The following is a 23,407-nucleotide window of genomic DNA, read 5'->3' on the forward strand; positions in this document are numbered from 1 at the left end:
TGAACACCTCCCTCTGCAACTGGATCCTAGACTTCCTGACTTGGAGACCTCAGTCAGTCTAGATTAGAAGCAGCATCTCCAACACCATCACACTGAGCATGGGGGCCCCCCAGGGCTGTGTGCTCAGTCCACTCCCACTGCTGTTCATTCTGCTGACCCGCGACTGTGCTGCAACACACAGCTCGAACCACATCATCAAGTTCGCTGATGACACGACCGTGGTGGGTCTCATCTGCAAGAACGATGAGTCAGCATACAGAGAGGAGGTGCAGCGGCTAACAGACTGGTGCAGAGCCAACAATCTGTCTCTGAATGTAAACAAAACAAAAGAGATGGTTGTTGACTTCAGGAGAACACAGAGCAACCACTCTCCGCTGAACATCAACGACTCCTCCGTAGGGGTCGTTAAGAACACCAGATTTCCTGGTGTTCACCTGGCGGAGAATTTCAACTGGTCCCTCAACACCAGCTCCATAGCAAAGAAAGCCCAGCAGCATCTCTACTTTCTGCGAAGGCTGAGAAAAGTCCATCTCCCACCCCCATCCTCACCACATTCTACAGAGGTTGCATTGAAAGCATTCTGAGCAGCTGCATCACAGCCTGGTTCAGAAATTGCACCATCTCAGATCGCAAGACCCTGCAGCAGATAGTGAGGTCAGCTGAGAAAATAATCGGGGTCCCTCTTCCCGCCATTACAGACATTTACACCACACGCTGTATCCGCAAAGCAAACAGCATTATGAAGGACCCCACGCACCCCTCATATAAACTCTTCTCCCGCCTGCCATCTGGAAAAAGGCACCGAAGCATTCGGGGTCTCACGACCAGACTATGTAACAGTTTCTTCCCCCAAGCCATCAGACTCCTCAATATCCAGAGCCTGGCTTGACACCAACCTACTGCCCTCTACTGTGCCTACTGTCTCATTTATTATTTATTGTAATGCCTGCACTGTTTTATGCACTTTGTGCAGTTCTGGATAGGACTGTAGTCTAGTGTAGTTTTAGTGTTTTTTCTTACGTAGTTCAGTGTAGTTTTTCTCAGTGTACCAATAGTCATGGTTGAAATAACAATAAAAAGTGACTTGACTTGACTTTATAATCTTCGGAACATCAACACTACCGAATCATTCACCGTTGATCAATACCGCACTTTTCAGTTGCATCTCGCGTGGTCTGCGCACACCAGCTGTGTGGTGAGAAAGGCACAATAGTGCCTCCTTCACCTGAGACGGTTGAGGAAGTTTGGTATGGGCCCCAAATCTTAAGAACTTTCTACAGGGGCACAACTGAGAGCATCCTGACTGGCTGTATCACTGCCTGATATGAGAACTGTACCCCCCTTAATCACAGGATTCTGCAGAGAGTGGTGTGGACAGCCTAGTGCATCTGTAGTTGTGAACTTTCCATGATTCAGGACATTTACAAAGACAAGTGTGAAAAAGGGGCCCGAAGATTCATTGGGGGCGCAAGTCACCCCAACCACAATCTATTCCAGCTGCTACCACCCAGGAAGCGGTACCGCAGCATAAAAGCCAGGACCAACAGGCTCCAGGCCAGCTTCTTCCACCAGGCCATCATAGACTGATGAACTCACACTGACTTGAGTGTATTCTATATTACACTGACTGCTCTATTTATTAAAAATTATTATAAATGATTGCACATTGCATACTTAGATGGAGAATGTAACGTAAAGATTTTTCTCATGTATGTGAACGATGTAAGAAATCAAGTCAATTCAAATTCAGTTCACTAGAAGTGGATAACATCACATTTTCTCATCCTTTCTAAAGTTTTCCACACCAGCTGCATTCTCTTACCTCTTCTACCCTTCCTCTACTGCAATCATATTTGTCTTCAGGTTGGCAGATCCACAAGTGTACACTGCTTTCAAGATAATAACGAGCATTGTACACAGTCCTAGCATAACCTTGCTCCTTATATTCTGTCCCTCCCCTAATAAAGCATTTATACCCACAGTGACCTGTCCTGCTATCTTCAAAGATCAGTGAACATACATTCGAAGGTTCTCAGATCACTATCACTCAATTTAATACAGAGTATGCAGCTGCTGGAATCTGAAGCAAACCACAGCAAATTATGTTTGAGATTCCGATTGACTCAATACCATTTGCTCTGCTTAGACATTAACAGCAAAACAAACCGGAAAAAAAAAATATCCAGGAATCGGCAAATTGAATGGAAGAACAAGCAATTACATCAGGTAACCAAAGTGATAAAAAATAAATCAGATAAATCGGATAGGTCTCATCAATCTTGCATCTTCAATTAATGTGTATGAAGTTGTTCTTGATTAAATGAAACAGTAAGTAGTACACTGGGAGTGACAAGAAGCTACTTATGATTAGTGTAAGATGGAATGCAATAGGATTTCAACCAAACTTTTATTATATAAAGGTTGCTTAGCCCACAAGATAACATATAATGGAAGAGACAGATGAGAAAAGAAAACACTGCCCACAGAGACTCTAGAATATGATTAAGTTACAAGTCCCCCCCACAACAAACAAACAAAAATAAACCATTTATAAATTGCTTCTTAACACAATAATAAATGGGCTATCCACTAAGCTATCCAGAAAAAAAAACAACTCAATAATACCTTGAAAATTTTAGCACCGAGTTAAGAGTAAAAGAAAGTGTTCTATATTAAATGGATTACCTGCCACAGGAAGTACATAGCTAGGATAACCTGAAGAGGTGCAGACCAAATCATGTTCAAGTAAGTTATCAAATCCATAAACTTCTGTGCATCTACTGACATCAAGTTTACAATTTCGCCAACTGTGGAGGTTTTTCTTGCAGCATTTGAAATAACAAGGGCCTTAATGGAAAACAAATAAAATGATTACTCAACATATAGCTACTCTGAAGTTAAGAGCTTTTATATTAATATGTTCAATAGCAATTGTTTAACTATGTAAAGCAACTTCCCTCAGGTAGTTTAAATCTTTTTAACCAAATACTTTCAGAAATAAAGCAAATACTTAAATGAAAATTAGAAATGTTACAATAGAATTCATTGCTCATGCTCTCCATAATAGGCAAAGATCAAAACAGAAACATTATAAAACATTTAAGATAAAACCAGCATTAGTTTCACAGATTGGAGTCCTCGCCTTGTATTTCATATGCAATCACTTGAAAAAAAAAATCACTTCTATTACCATATTGAAAGATTTTATATGGCTCAATTAACATGAAGATGATATGTAACATTTCCTTGTCAGGCCACAACCTTACAGAACAATAATTGTGTTTACATTTCAACTTCATCATATTAGAACGCAAGAAACTTCAAACAGCAATATACTGTGGCCTAGTTTCATATTTTGTCATTGTAACTGCTTACCTTTCTGTAAACTGCTCCTATAATAGCAGTTTTTAATCTCATTCCAGTAACAAAACATATTTGAAAATATTGATGGAGGAAGAGAGTCTGTATAAATGCACATAAAAATAGCAGGGAAGCGTAGAAGTAGCCTTGCCAGGATGGAGCTCTGTCATTATTCACAAACTGCAACAGCAACCTGGTAAAAAAAGAAAAACTTATTAGCATTTGCTCAAGTATGAAATATGGTCACTGCACACTGGCAGTCTAGTTTCAAGCAAGTTAATGCATGGAAAAGAGTGACAAATACCTAGAATCTTAAGAAGTCATTGCAAGTAATGGTTTTCAACTATAAACATTGTGCTGGGCAAAATCAAAGTTTAACATTTAACTATGTTATTTTTCCTCCCACACAAGCAACACTAAAATAATTTCAACTTAATCTCATCTACTGTAGCTTCAACTCCATTGGCACTCATGCCATTCCAGTCTCTACCATGGGGAGCAGCAATAAATTCAATGTGGACTTTTAAAGTTCAACCCTGGGATAAGCTTCAGTTCCTCTCTAATACCAGAATCACTTACTTCCATTCTCATAATAATCCTCTTTCTCCATCCCCATATCAACTGCTCAGCATTAAAATTTCCTAACCAGAGTTTTATGCCATAGAAAATCAATGATTTCAATACATCCATCACTAATCTCTCAATTTCAACATTTGACAAAAATGTACTGGATTTTCAAACATCCAAATGATTGAATTGAAAATATTTGATATCCTTTTAAAATTTCCTTAGCTTCCCATCTTCACAGTTCCATGCAATCACAACCTGACCTTGGATTGACCTTTGGGCTTTGGCACCATTTTATTGTATTCAGATGAATAGCTTGCTACTCCTCAACAAATCCACCATCACTTTACATAGAACATACAACAGTACGGCACTGTACAGGCCCTTCAGCCCATGATGTTGTGCTGACCAGTTAATCTACTCCAAGATCAATCTAACCCTTCCCTTCCACATTGCCCTCCATTTCTCTTTCATCTATGTGGCTACAACACAGCCTGGTGTGAGATCAGCAATGCCCTTGAACAGAAAAACCTACAAAAAGTAGTGGATACAACCTAGTCCATCATAGGTAAAGTCCTCCGCACCATCGAGCACATTTACAAGGAACACTGTCGCAAGGAAATATCATCCATCAAGGACACATCCTGGCTCTTCATCTCATTCTCAATATTTATTGCTTATTTATTTAGAATTATTAATTCTTGTATTTGCACAGTTTCTTTTTTCCACATCAGTGACTTCTACACATCAAATGTTTGGCCATTCTTTTGGGGTGGCCTTTCATTCACTCTACCGTGTTCCTTGTACTTACTGTGATTGGCCATAAGAAAATGAATATCAGAGTCGTATATGGTGACACATACTTGCTTTGAACTCTTCTCGTTGTGGCCATCAGGAAGGAGGTACAGGAGCCTCAACTCCCACATCATCAGGATCAGGAACAGTTATTACTTCTCAACCATCAGGCTACTGAACCTCACTCATCCCAACACTGAACCCATCCCACAACCTGTGGACTCACTCTAAAGGACTCTGCAACTCATGTTCTCAATATTTTTTGCTTAATTATTATTTTATTTTTGTATTTGCAGTGAGTTGTTTGTCCGTCGCTGCTGCGTGTAATCTTTCATTGTTTCTATTGTGTCTTTGCATTTACTGTGAATGTAATTTGATAATAAATTTACTTTGAACCTTTGAAGATTTCCTTAAATACAATATTTCTAATGTATCTGCCTTGACCACTACCCCAAAGAGCACATTCTTCATGCACATCACTCCATACAAAAATCTTACCTCTGACATTCCCCCTATACTTTTCTCCAATCACCTTACAATTACACTCTCATATACAAGAAACTTAATATTCATAGAATGAGGTGACTAAACCAAACATAATACTCCAAAAGTGGTCGAATCAAAGTTTTGGACAGCTGCAACATTACCTCATGGTTCTTAAATGCAATCTTCCAATTCAGGAAGGCCAACACACAAAACACCTTAACCACCCTATCAACTTGCTCAGAAACTTTGAGGAATCTGGATGTAGACCCCAAAAGTCCCTCTTCCTCTGCACTGCTAAGTCCCTGCCATTAACCTTGTACTTTGCCTTCAAATTCAACCTTCCAAATTGTATTGCTTCACACTTTTCCAGACTGCAATGGGTATTCTTTTGTAATAGATATAAAAGAGTAAATGAAAACAAAACTACTTTCTGAAGGCATGCAGGCAAATTACAGATTAAAAACTTAACACAACAGAATCACTTATTAATGAAAAATAAAAATTAGCATAACACATTATTGATACATAGTGATACTCTCAATGACAGCAAGACCAAGGAGCTGATTATTAACTTCAGGAAGAGGAAACCAGAGGTCTATTAGCCAGTCCTCATCCGGGAATGAGATGGAGAAGGTCAGCAACTTTGAATTCCTTGGTGTTATCATTTCAGAGGCTCTATCTTGGGTCCAGCATGTGAGTACAATTACAAAGAAAGCATGACAACACCTCTATGCCTTTAGAAGTTTACGAACATTCGGCATGTTACCTAAAACTTTTGACAGATTTCTATAGATGTGTGGTGGGGAGTATATTGACCTGCTGCATCACAGCCTGGTATGGAAACACCAAAGCCATCGAAAGGAAAATCCTAAAATAAGTAGTGGATAAAGCCCAGACCATCACAGGTAAAGCCCACCTCACCATTGAGCACATCTACATGGAGCACAGTAGCAGGAAAGCAACTTCCATCATCACGGATCCCCACCATAGATACCATGCTCTCTTCTCACTGCTGCCATCACGATGATGATACAGGAGCCTCAAGACCCACATCACCAGCTTCAGGAACAGTTGTTACCCCTCAAATATCAGGCTCTTGAGCCAGAAGGGATAACTTCACTTGCCCCATTACCGAACTATTCCCACAACCCAGGGACTTACTTTTAGGGACTTATCTCATGTTCTCGATATTTATTCTTTATCTTTTCTTTTCCATTTGCAGAGTTTGGGGTCTTTTGCACATTGGTTGTTTGTCTGTTCTGCGGAATGTGGTCTTTCATTCTGTGATGTTCCTTGGATTTAGCATGTATGCCCGCAAGAAAATGAATATCAGGGTTGTATATGGTGACATATGTACTTTGATAATAATTCTATTTATTTATTCATTGAGATACAGCACAGAATAGCCCCTTCTGGTAGTTCAAGCCGCACCGCCAAGTAATCCCGGTTTAATCCTAGCCTAATCACGGAACAATTTGCAATGACCAATTAACCTACCAACCCACTGGTCTTTGGGAGGAAACCAGAGCACACAGAGGAAGCCCACACAGTCATGGGTAGAACATACAAACTCTTTACAGGCAGTGGCAGGAATTGAACCCAGATCGCTGATACTGTAAAGCATTGTGCTAACCACTACACTACCATGCCGTTACTTTGAACTTTTGAACATAGTGGCATAAGTGCAAGTGGAATTAAGTGCACCCCATTGAATCAAACAATATCAATAATTGTCCTGAAAAAGAACATAATTATTTTGATTTAAAGAGTAGAATTTTCTACAATTTCATGCTACTCACTTCAGAATTTCAGGACTTGCAAACATTAGCAAGTCATGGATCACTTTGTAGATAAAGCTGATCATAAAATATGGCCCAAAAACTTTACAAAGTGCTTTGAGTAATGAAGGTTTCAAATTCCCTTTCTTCAAAATCAATACTTCTGCTTCATCAGCACTCTGCTGTTCCTTTTTCACCGATTTTGATTTCTTTGGTGAGTATGTCGCCTTTTCTGGCCTTTTTTCAGATGAGGAAGAAAAAGAAAATCAAGAATTAGAGGGCATTCTGATAAATAATACCTTTTACAGATAAACAAAATTTTTAAAAAACCTACAAAAGGGTTTTTCATGAACAGCAATACACCCCCTACTTTATTATCTTGGAACATTCCTTTTCCCATTCTTCAACAAGCTGCGGTACAATTTTTTTTGATTCATCCTTCTTATGCAAAGACCACAAATCTTCTGGCTGCAATGGTTGTTTATATCCCAGAATTGTCATTCTGAGGAATGAATACAAGAAAGAATGTCTTAACTCTTTGTTTGTAAATCTGTTTTAAAATTATAAAACAATTTCAAGCCTATAATACAGAACATCAAGAAAGAAAAAGATAAAAGTTACAGGATCAACATTAGCTTTCAGACAATGACCTTATAAAAATCTTGATTTTCCATCAAAGAAAAGCACTGCATGAAAATGGCTGTACAGGTTTTGCAACCGTAAATAACAAAGAATACAAATAAGACAAATTAATGTCTTGCTCTGCTGTTAAATACAGGGCTATTTAACCTATTTATTTCAGTGTGTTGCGTGTCCATTGACAATTTCATTTCCTCTAATACTTGGTATACCAAGTCAGCTGATGTGTTACTCAGAAGGCACGTCTTACTCACTATGTACAAAGGCCTTGCAAAGTGAAAAATCTAAATAAATTGTTTCATTCCAGCATGTCATTGACATCTAATGAAGGAACTACAGAAATTACAACAGGGCTGGGTATTGACATTAGAACATACTTGGCATTTTTATATTATCATTTAACATTGCTTTCTCTCTTCAGTTACTGTTAACACCAAAATAACTTACAAAAAGTCTAATGAGCAAAGTCTTTAAAGTTATCTCCATGGGAATTTCCCATGGCAGTTTACAGTTGTAAAGAAGTGTAATACAAGGTCATTTTCTACAGAATGCACGTGTATTCTAACAACAACAAAATTGGTACTTTGAAGGAATATTATTTAATAATTGTTCAGAGAATTAAGTTAAAGCTTCAAGTCAGCATGCAAGTTTTAGTTACAGCTCAATTAAGTGGCGAATAAAAGTTTTTACTCTTTGTCAATGCTGACATACAAAAAGAGTTAAATAACTTTTACACTGCTTTCTCCCCACAAGAGTATCTTCTGCATTTGTAGGACAGAAATTTACCTAAGTGCATGCATTTTACATATTACTACTTCCTATTTATTTGGAAACATTTTAAACAATCTATTTCAAGAAGATACCCAACATAATATCACATACCCTGTAAACCACCAGAAACTTAACTTCGACAGGAACGAAGCACCTAGCTCAGGGCAAAGATTCTAGATACAAAAAGAGGAAAAACAAATTACTGCTTGAGCAAAGAAATAAAATCAAAATGAAACATTCAGTGGTTTTTGTGGTCAAGATGTTCAAATGCGAGGAACCTCAAATTAGCTAAGGTAGAGTTTACCGAACTGGTAGCAATGATTTAAGGTCAAAGACATCAGTGAGTCAGACAAAAATAATAGAAACATGGGAAAACAGGAGCAGGATGCCATTTGGCCCTATGAGCCTGTTTTGGCATTCAATGCAATCATGGTCTATCCTTTACACAGTCATACAGCTTCTCTCTTCTAATAACCCTTGATGCCGAGTGCCTAGAAATCTTTGCATCTGAAATAACTAGAAGACACAAGAATACTACAGCACAGTATAGGCCCTTCAGCCCTCGATGTTGTGCCGACCCATATATTTCTTACAAAAAAACGTACTAAACCCACGCTACCCCATAACCCTCTATTTTTCTTTCGTCCATGTGCCTGTCCAAGAGGCTCTTAAATAGCCCCAATGTTTTAGTCTCCACCAACATTCCTGGCAAGTCATTCCAGGCACGCACAACCCTCTGTGTAAAAAACTTACCCCTGATGTCTCCCCCAAACTTCCCTCCCTTAACTTCATACATATGCCCTCTGGTGTTTGCTATTCGTGCCCTGGGAAACAGGTACTGGCTATCCACCCTATCTATGCCTCTCATAATCTTGTAGACCTCTATCAAGTCCCCTCTCATCCTTCTAAGCTCCAAAGAGAAAAGTCCCAGCTCTGCTAACCTTGCCTCATAAGACTTGTTTTCCAATCCAGGCAACATCCTGGTAAATCTCCTCTGCACCCTCTCCATTGCTTCCACATCCTTCCTATAATGAGGTGACCAGAACTGAACACAATATTCTAAGTGTGGTCTCACCAGAGATTTGTAGAGTTGCAACATGACCTCTCTACTCTTGAACTCAATCCCCCTATTAATGAAGCCTAGGATCCCATAGGCCTTCTTAACTATCCTATCAACCTGTGCAGCGACCTTGAGGGATGTATGGATTTGAACGCCAAGGTCCCTCTGTTCGTCCAAACTCTTAAGTAAATGACCATTAACCCTCTACTCAGCCTTCTGGCTTGTCCTTCCAAAATGCATCACCTCACACTTATCCCGATTGAACTCCGTCTGCCACTTTTCTGCCCAACTCTGCATCCTGTCTATATCCTCTTGTAACCTTCGATAACCTACAGCTCCATCCATAACTTTAAAAGACTTGTTCTTTATAGTAGAGATCTGTACAGATCTCCACCCAATGTGTAAAACAAAAATCATCATTTTAATCATAACATTTTATCCCATACTTTGCTAGGAATTCCCTTTCACCTTAAAGTACCCAACTAAGGGAAACATCTTCCTCATATCAAGCCTATCTAGCCCTGTCAAAATGTTATACATTTCAATGAGATCCCATTACAATGTTCTAAATTCTGACAAATATTGGCCCAGTAAACACAGTATCTTCTTATATGAAATCAATCTGGTGAACCTTTGCTGCATTCCCTCTGAGTACATCCCCTCTTTGGCAAGGAGAACAAATCTACAGATGTGGTCTCAACAGGGTCCTGTACATCCTTGTTCATGCACTTAAAAACTTCCTACAGCAAAGGTCAATTTACTACTTGTCTTAACTGCTTGCGGTACTCACGTAATCGGGAAAATTCCCTTGTTTTCCAGCTCAGTCAAGCAAGCCAATTAGAGCAATTTCCAAATCAGTCAAAGTCAATTTCACAGGAAAATAAGAGACAAAGGTTTGTTCACATACGTGCAAAAAGGAGTCAAGCACAGCTAAACAGTGTCCAAACTAGTAACCTTGAATACAAATGAAGGTCAAGAAAAGCATTTGGAAGCAAGTTTAAATGCTCTTTCTATTATGGGATGACTTTTAAATGGGTAAACACAAGAGGAAATAGAATTGAAATTACTGTTAACGCAGGTGGGAAACCATAGTCACAGGCAACACAGACAGTAAAACCAAGCAAAATACAGAACTAATCCATGGAAACCAAACCCTAGTAGATTGACAATGGTAAATAAAACAACTTGAATTGCATTTTCAGTGCATGTTAAAGTCTGCATAACCTTTTAAGCAATTTATAAATGGTAAAAGACAACAACAAAATGCTGAAATTATTGAACAATTTGTGTTGCACTCAAAGGGGTATTATATATACCAAAGAAACAAAGATATTGAACCAATTAAGACCTGTTAAGTAGTAGTAATGATAGAAGAGCCATTGTTGTCCTCCACAATCGCTCTTTGAAACTGATATTTGGGGATTTTCATAAATGTGTAATAAATTCACTTATTTAGCAATACAGCACAGAACAGGCCCTTCTGACCTTCCGAGCCATGCTACCCCAGCAGCCCCTGACAAACCTGATTAACTAACTTAATCATGGGCCAATTTCCAATGACCAATTAACCCAGTACATCCTTGTACCATGCAAGGAAACTGGAGCACCCAAAGAAAACTCATGCATTCCACGGGGAGGACGTACAGAAATTCCTTACAGACTGTGCCTGAATTGAATTCCCAACTCCTGAATGTCCTGAGCTGTAATAGCATCATGCTAACCACTATGCTACTGCAGAAAAACCAAATATGCTACCAATTATCAAGCACATTTCACAGAATGTGAAGTCCTCATCAAGGGAATCAAGGGAAAAATTACATTAACTTGCATGAATTTCAGATACTCATATAGTAGCCCTGCTATAAGAGAGTCTGAATTTTTTTAAACAGTAATTTGCATATGGCCAATATTCTTAAATAACTTAATCTATGGTTTACCAAGTTATAACTAACTGGCCCAAAATATGGATGCTGTCCTTCCACAAATTTAAAAGGATCTTAAAAAGTTTTCAATAGTTCAGCCTCTGTTTTAATTATGTGCATATTCCAAATGTCTATTTTGTATTCTTACAAGGTTTTAAAATGGCAACTTAAAGAAATTTTAGGTTTGTAGTGAAAGAATACTTCAACACAATAACATTTCAGCAGCTTTATAAGTATCACAGCTGCTGGATTCAGGGACATCAAAAGCTAAACTGATTTTTCTTTTTGCTTTTGGTTTTAGTGATCACCAAGTCTTTATGATAAGTTGTCATTAAGGTCAGCAACAGAACTCTCAAAGCAACTGGCCATACAAATTCTAGTTCATTATCAACTACATTCTTTTTTCCATCCTATGTATTAAGGTGGAAGTATTTGTGTCACAGAGAGTGGGAGAAAGAAAAACAGTCTGATTCAAAAAGGCAACTTAAGAGTCAGAGTCATTGAGTCATAGGGCATGGAAACTAGCCACCTTGCCCACCACATGTCCACGCCAGCCAGGGACATTCGTCTGTATTAACCCCACATTCCAGCACAAGGCCCTTAATCTTCTATGCTTTGGCATTTCACATGCACATCTAGACACTTCTTAAAACTCTGCCAGTAATCCAGTCTCAACCCATTTGTCCAGCATGCATTCCAGGTACTCGCCACTCTCAGGGTGAAATCCCCTTCAACTGTTTCACCACTTAGCCTAAACTTATGTCCTCTACTTTTATCCACATCTGATAAGTGGAAAGATTCCAGCAGTCTGCCCCATCTATACCTCTCAATTTTATATACCTCAATTATGACCCTTAGTATCATCCACTTCATGGATATCAAGGTCTAAACTTGTCATAGAAAGCAGCATTCAAAACTTGTGCTTTGTTCGTCAATATGGTAGCGCAACACAATTTGACAAATGATGGTGAAACTACCAATCAACTTATGACTAAATCTGACAAACATCTAGTACCTGTACAGTGCATGTGCACTGGAATCCAGAGACTGATGTCAATGATACTCTGCTCTTCTAAAGAGTACATATTGACAACCTTGCAATAAACCCACAGAATCAGATTTGCAGCAAAATCCACTTTTCTTCCTTAAATGAATAGTTATTGCAGTAAAAATAAAACTTATACTTTGTTGAATAAGTTTTTAGGTGGGAAGCCAAATACTAATGAATAATTTTACTGGGTTGTGATAAATGATGTGAGATCCAGTCGCTTTAATCAATGCATAAAATAAGTTGGCTTAAAACAGTTATCTTTAAACTTTATTTTAAAATTAAAGTTTCTATAATATAAATTAGTATTACAATAATTAAAATTAGTTTTTATAATACAAATTGAAAAGGGAATGTAATCTGTTCTTCAAACTTCTAGGTTACTACTTGCGAATAACCAAGAAAAGGCATAGATGAAAAAGAGCTGGAATAAGGAGAAAAATAAATCAATAAATTGGCAATAGTTTAAATGGTTCTCTCAGAGTTCAACAACCTTTTATTGGTGATTACAAAATTCAGGCCTTTATGCTTTGTCATTGATACTTTCCCAAGAGGCTAACGGCAGAACCACTCAAGTAGAAGACAGCCATCTTCAGCTTGTTTTGAAACAAAAGGTTCTAAAGGTTTGTCTGTTGGTTCTAATAGGTGAGCTGGTCACAATGCTCCATGAAATGACAAAATAAAAATTGATAGTTTTAAACCTGAAATATTTAATCCTCTTGTAGTCTGGTACAAGGAACAGAGAAATTCAGAGTGGAACCTAACAACAATGGGGAAAAACACTCTGGGAGAGGTCCCGTAGGTTCATGGAATGTCAGAGACATTATGTGGTATTCCCCCAACTTCAACAACAGAATTACATTTTCATGTTTATGCATTCTGTAGTTCAGTATTGTTTCAAAACCTGAAATGCTCAGCTTTATCCTCATATTTATATGGTATACTTACAGAATGACAGAAATTTCATTGCTACTTTTAAAATTACATCAATGTACAGTGTCTTCCCCCCATCTCTACATTTTGCTTCACCACATTTCATTTGTTACACATCTATCCATTATAGCAATTCATCTGTGTCCTGACATAGATGACAAATCTTTCCTTTACCTGCATTTTTTCCAACTGTATGTTATTAATGGCCAGGTCAAAAGGACCTACTGACAATCCCAAAGGATGAGCACTCAAGCACTCACCACTCCTATATTCCCTTCCATCTCCAAATCTAATTTTATCCAAAACATTCATCTGCATTGAGTACAGCCACTGCATCCACGACACATCTACATTAGCGGTATCCTCCTCACTAAAATACTTGCAATCAAACCCTTCACCCTCACAATTTTTCGGCCCCACCCTTCTAATATTTCTATCTTTATTCTTAAAGGGAGAAGAAAAGCATTGTCTATTAACCTGCTCCCATATTCTTGAGGCCTCCAAATCTGTATTTTGGATATTTAACTTGGTTGTCACCAAAATTGTGAATCAAAGAACCACCTTCCTCACTAAGAACCAGATTACATTATATGTTGGCCACAGGAGTCTTACATTGTCTGCTTTTTCTGCAACCCATAAGATGGTCACCCATGCACTACTCACCTGGAAGAGGAAGTGTAGAGGCTCAGTTCTTAAACTCCTTAGCTTACAGAATTTCTAATATTTCTACATCACAAATTAATTATTTTTAAGGGGAAAGTAAACATCCCTGTGAGAAGGTAGTAATGACAAATGAGTACCATATTAAGAAACAAATACATGGGCTTGGTCTGGAGTCATTTATACACTCAAGCAGGGAAAGATGACACATCCCCTCCCCAGGAGGGTAGCAAACCAAAAAGATTTTTCAATGATCCAGCATTTTTCTAATCAACATTACCAAGACTAATCATTCCAGATATTTCAAAAAATTCCCATGTCTTTAACCAAATTTAAATATCACAGCTGCCACAATGAATCCTGAACTGTTAATTCAGTCCTTAAGTTTACAAGGCAGGTAACAACCACTGCACCACACCCCCCAGAATTTTATTTCACAAGGCAAATATCTGTCAGTTTTCTTTAAATCCATTTAATACTTACAGCGTCCTTAACATAGTCAGAGAAGAGAGGAGGATGATCTGTTATGCAGCAAAGAACAAATTCTATCACTACGAGAACAAAATAGATATAAAAGGTGACCTCCCGAAAAGTATCAACCAGAGGTTTCTGGGGGAAAAAAAAAGTAGAAAATTAGAAAATTACTGTTCAGAAGTTTTATTCATATTATGAACACATGTAATACATTTAATGGACAAAAGTAATTCAAAAATCACAAAAAGTTTGTCATTAAATCTGGTCTGTTTAAATAAAAGTTTCTGCCTGGTTTTTTTTATTATTAAATTGTAACAGCTCCCAAGCAAATTGATCCACTTAGAAAATTTGTACTTCCTATTACAAGTGACCTTCGCATCTGGATCACAGATGATGATATGATTTTAATGCAACTTGGACAAAATTGCCAAGGAGACAATTATCACTGGGCACTCCTTGTTCTTCCTGCTATAAAATTACATGGTTTTGACCAAACACATCTATGATTCCTTTCTCCCCACATATATGACTTGATCTGCCAAGTTCCTCCAGCAGATTCTTGAATAAGATTATGCTCATCCTCCAAACACACTCTACTTACTCAGAATTCATAATGCAGTTTAATAACATTTGCATATGTCGTGAAATACGTTGTTTTGCAGCACCAGCAGTATATTGTAATACATAAAAAGACTATGAATTACAATCAATACACACAACTGTGCAAAAGTCTTAAGCACCCTAGCTATAAATGTGCTCCCAAGACTTTTGCACGGTACTTGTACATAGTGTGTGTGAGAGGGAGAGCGCGTGAAAGAGGGCGCGCGCGTGAGGGGGAGAGGGAGAGGGAGAGAGAGAGCACGCACCAGAGTGCACGAGAAAGACAGCGCGCGTACACACACACACACATATATATGCACACTTTTACTCTCATTTCACACTTTTAATATTTTTATAGATACACCCATTTTTTCCTCACACACACACACACACACTTTATTCTACGTTATATATATGTGAAATGAGAGCAAAAAAAAGTAAGGTAGTGTTCATGTTTTAGCTCACTGTCCACTCAGAAATCTGATGGGAGAGGGGAAGAAGCTGTTCCTGAAAATTTGAGTGCACGCCTTCAGGCTCTTGCATCTCCATCTTGAATGTGTCGAAAGATATCATTGAGAAGAGGGCATATTCTGTGTGCTTGGGGCCCTTAATGATGGATGCCTCTTTTTGAGGCATCACCTTTTGAAGATGTCCTCGATGTCGGGGAGGCTAGTTGTGGTAAACCATGTATATATGCTGTAACTCAGTTACCTGTCTGGACACACCCCTCCGCTGACTGCCCCTGTGGCTCCTCCCACAGAGTCCTGTATAAAGGTGTTCGCCTTGCCCTTCCCCCTCAGTCCGGGGGCAGACACTCACTGTGGAGGTCGTATTGTACAGCGAATAAAATTGAAGCACCTTCAATTACTCCAAAAGACTGAGGTTTGGTAAAATACTGAAAGGCTTTTATTCGCTGTACAATACGACCTCCACAGTGAGTGTCTGCCCCCGGACTGAGGGGGAGGGGCAAGGCGAACACCTTTATGCAGGACTCTGTGGGAGGAGCCACAGGGGCAGTCAGCAGAGGGGTGTGTCCAGACAGGTAACCGAGTTACAACATATATACATGGTTTACCACACTAGTGTCCATGATAGAGCTGGTTGAGTTTGCAACTTTCTGCAGCTTATTACGATTCTGTGCAGTAGCCCATCCCCGCCCCCATGCCAGATGGTGTGGCAACCAGTTAGAATGCTCTCCACGATACACCTGCAGAAATGGGCTCCAATTTTTGCTGACATAACAAATCCCCTCAAACTCCTTATAAAATATAACTGCTGTTGTGCCTTCTTTGTAATTGCATCAATATGTTGGGCCCAGGATGCATCTTCGGAGATGTTGACACACCAGGAACTTGAACCTGCTCTCATCAACAATCCAATCATCTTTCCACCACACCTAACAACCATGCTTTCATCAGTTCTGTCAATGAACCCAAGCTCCCCAAAGTAAAGGTCATCTTCCACATGCTGTGCCAGTAGACTGCGAATAATTTCCTGAACACTTTCATGAGAGAACAGCATTGGTTGCCGTAAGAGTTAATCACAAAACTCTGTTTGCCTGGTTTGATGCCACTATAATGCCAATTGATGTTCTAATGAAGGATCTTGGCCCAAAATGTCGACTGTTTACTCCCCTCTACAGATGCTGGCTGACCTAGTGAGCTCCTCCGGCATTTTGGGTGTTGCTGAAATGCCAATTATTGGCCCACTGTACCCTGTTGTTCCAGTGCATCCCTTTAAAATGTCTAGGTTTATAGGAATAAAATGTACCATTTTACCTATGTAAGAGTTACATTTTACATATGGCCAAAACAAATCTTAACTGTAACGTGATAAAGGAATACAGAAGTTGCACAACTTAAATAATTTCAACAATAAAGCCATGATGATTTCTGGGGTCAGGAAAATCCCCCACAATGTTAAACCATAAGCATTGTATCTGAAACTAATCTCAAATGGGTTTTCTCTATATGCACCTCTTTTACCATGTGGCATTTTTTGCCTGACATCTTTATTGAACAACTTCCAGTTACATAGTAACTCTATTGTACAAGTATGCACACAATGGTAAGGCAGGGGCAGGAAAAAAAGCCTAATAGGACAAGGGAACAGACATACTAAAAAGGTAAAGTGCAGAAAAGTGAAGAAAAGTATGTTTGAAACAAATGGACGACATTTTAAAGTCAACAAGGAGCCAGTAGTAAGAGATGGAAATCCTTAATATCCTGAAAATAGAGATGAAGGTGCAAAACAAAAAGTGAACAGCAAGAAGCACAAAGCACCAAATAACCAAGGAGGCAAAGTCATTTGAATTAAAAGCCAAATATTTTACAGAATCAGTACACTAGAGGAAAGTGGGGCTGGAGGTAGCAGGTAGAGGTGAAGGAATGCACATACAAGCAGTTGTACATGCCAGGCTCTGGTCCAAATTAATATTAAATAAATTCTGGTTAACTACATCAGCTGAACATCAATTGGCTTGGTATAAATTAATATCCCTGAACTCATGTCACATAGCCCATAATCACTGTTTCCCAGTTGACTAGTAAAATATAACCATTTGAATCAGGTGAAGAGTTGTTAGTGCTCTTGAAAGCTACCTGAGCAGAGTTTACGACAGTGAGAAACTCAAACATAAACCACCAGCTATCAACAGTAATTCCATTAGCAATAATTGTATCTCCATTTCGGAAAAGCTCTAAGTTCAAACATCACTTCAGAAACTCCAACCTGCTCCAGCACAGTTTTACGGGAAACATGCATTACTGGCAGGGTCATCTTTGACGATGACATTAATTGAGTGTCATAAAAGAGTTATGGCTCCATTTTGAGCAGCTGAGAGTTATCGAGGTGTCTAAGCCAACAATCCCAAGTTTCCGAACAGCTTAGTCACTATTATGCCACAAAATGATTTGCTATCATTTTTTTGAACAATTCTCAAAAGCTACCAAACTTTGAAAGTAGCGTCCTTCACTGGCCACAAAATTTACTGGTAATTGAAGTGGTGTGGTATCAAATGTATTAAATAGCAAATGTTTCTTTTCATCTTCTAAAATATGAAAATCATAGTCATTTACCCAAAAGTAATGCAGACACAAATGCACATAACTCAACTTCTGAAAAAAGGTGCCAAGTACAAAAACTACAAAGTTCCCATAATTGGTTCCATTATACAATGGATGAAATTTATGAACTTTGCTCTAAATGACCAGTGTAATCCTATGTTGTAAATTAATTAAAACAGAGACAAGATATCTGAGGATCAGCAGCAAACATACTTGGAATAAATGTATTTGGATTACAAAACATTTTTTTTGCTATACAATCACATTGACCACAAAGGCAATTAACTGAACTTCCTTATCATAAAAAGATAATCTGACGTCAAATATAGCAATCCATGCAATAATTATGGATTGAAAATATATGGCTTGGAAATGAGACTAACTGGCACCAGGTTCAATTCTTGGTTCATATCAAGTTTTCCATCTCCAAAGCTTAGAAGTCAATGCACATAAAAACTTCAGCAAAATTCACTGACTGAAGACAGAATGGTCAAGCCAGCAAGTCTGCCCCTATCAAATACTCAGCTGGCACCCATTTACAGGGAGGGTGCTGAAAGGATAAAGTTTCAAAGGAGATACACCACAGAACTTAGGAATGAGAAGTCAGAACCAGATACAAGAACAAATTTCAAACTAGACATATCAGTATTAAATGCTCTACATAAAAACTACCTGAAAAACACAAAATAATGTAAATACTCCTACCTGGTATATAGAAGCCATTATATTTGACCTCAGTTTTGGTATAGCACACACCAATGTAAGCAGCCAAAAGAGAAAAAGAACAGCAGAGGAACGCAAACCCTTTAGCCTTTCATACTGTACAAGGAAAACAGCAACCAACTAAAAGAAAAAAAATAGTATTAGCGTGCCTTAATAATTCAAAATACAATAATTTTATACATCAAGCTTAAAAACCTCATTGCTCAAAGTGATACTATCAGTCAAAAATATTAAATCTGGGTGTATTATAAGCACAAAACAGCCATGCTGTTTTACTAACATATGATCTAACAAAAATAACAAACAATTACTCTATTAAAAAAAAGGTGATTGGAGTAGAGATCTGCCCTTAGAAGTTAAAGATCTTGAAAAGCCAAGCTCTGTGTAGGATTGAAAAAAAATACAAGAATTGGGATGAAGATGATTTGAAATGAAAAATTTTAAATTACAGACAAACATCCTTCACTCATCTTGGCCATAGAGGTGAAAAGTGAAGAATTTATATGGGTTAAGTTGAAAGCAGCAAAATATTTTCAATTAATTTTTTTTATATATAAACAGGGTGCAGGATAAGAGCCACCCAATAGAAAGGCTGTTTCTGTAGCGAACAGAAAAAATACAGAAGAGACTTTCACCTTCAAATAAACATGAAAGGGATCGCAAATGATATTATTGTGCAACATGTAAAAAAGAGCAAAACTAAGGTGTGAATATTAATACCGAGTAACATCCAACAGTCTGGAAAATATGCTCACCCAGCACCAAAATCCCAAGGGTGCTGGATCCTTTCTTATATATTCCACTACTTTCCTAATTAACATTGTTAAAAGGTTTGTAGCTCCTTATTTTACACAGAGAGGTCATATTGGCAACCATCGAATCAACAGGAATCAGACTTTTTATATTACACCCTGACTGCAGCACCGGAAAGTAATAAACACAAAAAAGAGCTAAGACTATTAAGTATAATTTAATTGCATACAATTCAAATAATTTACAACAATACAGTCAAAAGGCTTAGCTTTATCCAATCACTCCTAACTCCGTTCTCACCAAATGCATCCTTTTTGAAAAGGGAAGATGAAAAGCATTCAGATCAACTATATGAGGTACATCACTATTTGGATCTTACATGCAATCAGCAACCATGGAGTGGTAACAAGTCACAAGATCATCAATTCTACTACTGATGAGGAAATAAATCAATTATTGAAGCACAAAAATAATGGCAATAAAAGTTAATCAATATTCTTTCAACTTAATCCAGAAACAAGATAGTTACCATTGTAACCCCAAGCACTGCAGGGCTCACAATGAAAACAGGAGCTCGCCCAAATCCATTACTTCTTTCCCAGAAAGCATAGAAAAGGTCTGCCCAGCAGATGATCCATAATGCAAACCCCAAAGCCTGCAAAACAAAAAATGCACTGCATTACATTTAAGAAGTTTATTCCAGGTTATCTTAATATCCACTTGCCACAAGACAAGCAAGGTTTCTATGGATGGTGAACCAAAAAATTTAATAAAATATTCATGGCACTAGTCATAAATGCAAATCACAAAGTTCAATGTAAACTTATTATCAAAGTACATGTATGTGTCATCATATACAGAGGTGTTTTCTTGTGGGCAGATTACAGCAAATACAAGAAACAATAAAATCAATGAAAGACCATACCCAAAAGGGCAGACAACAACCACTGCAAATACAAATACTGCAAATACAAAAAGCAGAAAACTAATGATATTGATAATACTCTTAAAGGGAAATTACAGGCTGCAGATTGTAGCGACAGGAATTCAGGAATACATTTAGAAGTTTTATAAGCAACCTGCAACACGTCACCATGATTCACCAGCACCATCCTGAATCCAGCAGGACCTTAGATCGAAGCACATCATCTCCTCAATGGCTTCAAATAAACTGGTCATTTATTTAAGCACTGCCACATGAGTAGATGTGGCAGGATCAGCAGCGTTGATCTAATCTTTGGATTGAGAGATTACTCGGCTATGCCTTTGCACAATAATGTACTACAGAATTGCTGGGTTGCACTTCATTTTCAAGTATTCTCAATGCTGCTTTTGACCTTTCATTTTGCTCTCTCCTTTGAGCCAGGGTTGAGCTCCAGCTTCACAACCATGGTAAGAATGGGACCATCCCAAATCACAAGATTATACTGGAGTACAATTCCATTGAGTTTATCCTATCTAAGGCAATAGTAAAGCCACAACAAAATAGAGTATTTTCCTGCTGGAAATCAAGGTCATTTCTTCTATCGTCATTACAGTCAAATATATCTGCCATAGATGGATCACTAAAGAGGTGGTCCAGTAGGCTTATCTGCACTATTAGTTTACTCAGCACCTATTGTACAATCATGGCAATAAGTCTTTCAAGAGTATTCCAGCTCAATCAGTGGAGGCATAATCAAGCTACCAAAGTCCCCCAACCTAAATATATTCCAAGCCCATGCAATTGTGTGTTCTTCCAGATGTTATTCCAAATGGAGGAGTGCTGATTCATCAGCTGAGGGAAAATATGGTTGAAATTTGAAAAACAAAATCTCTTAAACATGTTCTACATGCATCAGGTTTTCATATCCACCCTATTAAAGCTACATTTTAAACAGCCTGGCAAAGCACTTTCCTCATTTTTATTAAGCAAAACATTTTCTGACTTGTCATATTACTGTGGTCCATCTGGTTACTACGAGACAAGCTAGCGCTATACTTCATTTTCAGCGTACATCTTCATGTACCACACAAATTATTTGCACTTTTGGAGCCAATAAAGTGTTGTGCTTGATTTCCCATGTTGACAGTTATAGGAAGATTTTGTCTATACTCTCAGGACAGAAATGTTCCATTTGATAGGAGATTTGGAGAAAAGTATAGGTGGGATGTTGTCCATAGGTATTTTATTTACAACAGAGTAGTGGGTGTACAGAATGTACTACAGTGGGTGCTGGTGGAGGCAAGTACATAAAGGACATTTAAGAAACACTTAGATAGTCAGAAGGATGATAGAAAAATGGAAGGCTACAAAGGAGGGAAGGGTTAGATTTATCTCAGAGTAGGTTAAAATGCCGGCACAACGTCATGGGGTGAATGGAATGCACTGTGCTATAATGTCCTATGTTCTAAAATATAGGTGTTGCATCATGCAGAAATAATGCTATATCACTAAAACTGGTAAAATCATACGATGCACAAGACCGTAAGACACAGGAATAGAATTAGGCATTCAATCCATTGAATCTACTCCACCTTTCCATCATGGTTGCTCCCAAATCCCACTGAACCCTGTACATCTGCCTTCTCGCCATATCCTTTGAGGCCCTGACCGATCAGGAAACTATCAACTTCTGCCATAAATATATCCACGGACTTGGCCTTCACCACAGTCAGTGGCAGAGCATTTCACAGATTCACTACTCTCTGGCTAAAGAAATTCCTCCTTATTTCTGTTCCAAAAGGTCGCCCCTCAAATTCCTCCTTATTTCTGTTCCAAAAGGTCGCCCCTCAATTTTGAGGCTCTGCCCTCTAATTCTGGATACCCCTACCAGAGGAAATATCCTCCTCATCCACCCTATCTAGTCCTTTCAACATTTGTAGGTTTCAATGAGATCCCCCACCATATTTTTCTAAATTCCAGTGAGTACAGGCTCAAAGCTGCCAAACTCTCCTCATATGTTAACACCTTCATTCCCGGAATCATCCTCACAAACCTCCTCTGGACTCTCTCCAATGACAACACATCCTTTCTGAGATATGGGGCCCAAAACTGTTGACAGTCTTCCAAGTGTGGCCTGACGAGGGTCTCATAATGCCTCAGCATTATCTCCTTACTTTTATATATTCTATTCCCCTTGAAATAAATGCCAACATTGCATTTGCCTTCTTTAACACAGACTTGACCTGTATATTAATCTTCTAGGAGTACTCATGCAAGACTCCTAAGTCCCTCTGCACCTCTAATGTTTGAACCTTCCCCCAGCCCCACCCCCACCTCCCCATTTAGGAATAGTCTACACTATTGCTCTTTTTACCAAAATGCTTTATTGTACATTTTCCAACACTGTATTCCATCTACAGTGGCCATTTTTGGCCATTCTTCCAATTTGTCCAAGTCCTGCTGTAATCACATTGCTTCCTCTGCACTACCTACCCCTCCACCTATCTTCGCATCTTCTGCAAACTTTGCCACAAAGCCATCAATTCCATTACCCAAATCATTGACAAACAATATGAAATGTAGTGGTCCCAATACCGACCCCCGAGGAACACCACCAATCACTAACAGCCAACCTGTGAAAGCCCCCCATTATTCCCACTCACTGTATCCTGCCTGTCAGCCATTCCTCTATCCATGCCAGTATCTTTCCTGTAACGCCATGGGATTTTATCTTGTTAAGCAGCCTCACGTGTGGCACCCTATCAAGTGCCTTCTGAAAATCCAAGTAAATGATATCCACTGCCTCGCCGTTGTCCATCCTGCTTATTACTTCCTCAAAGGACTAACA

General features: G+C 38.6%; 1 protein-coding gene across 2 annotated transcripts in view; it reads right to left on the minus strand.

The window, feature by feature from the left end:
* The window catches only part of abcc1 (ATP binding cassette subfamily C member 1 (ABCC1 blood group)), a 120,744-nt gene that overhangs the window by 81,739 nt on the left and 15,598 nt on the right, over positions 1-23,407 (minus strand). For both annotated transcript variants that reach the window (XM_063059071.1, XM_063059070.1), the window contains exons 3-10: positions 20,164-20,289; positions 18,864-19,001; positions 14,503-14,628; positions 8,508-8,569; positions 7,357-7,488; positions 7,008-7,223; positions 3,376-3,553; positions 2,686-2,847 (exon numbers count right to left, since the gene is read on the minus strand). In XM_063059071.1, the coding sequence (XP_062915141.1) occupies positions 2,686-2,847; positions 3,376-3,553; positions 7,008-7,223; positions 7,357-7,488; positions 8,508-8,569; positions 14,503-14,628; positions 18,864-19,001; positions 20,164-20,289 (1,140 nt within the window). The remainder of the gene's footprint in view (positions 1-2,685; positions 2,848-3,375; positions 3,554-7,007; positions 7,224-7,356; positions 7,489-8,507; positions 8,570-14,502; positions 14,629-18,863; positions 19,002-20,163; positions 20,290-23,407) is intronic.

This window comes from Mobula hypostoma, chromosome 9, assembly GCF_963921235.1.
Source record: "Mobula hypostoma chromosome 9, sMobHyp1.1, whole genome shotgun sequence".
NCBI lineage: Eukaryota > Metazoa > Chordata > Chondrichthyes > Myliobatiformes > Myliobatidae > Mobula > Mobula hypostoma.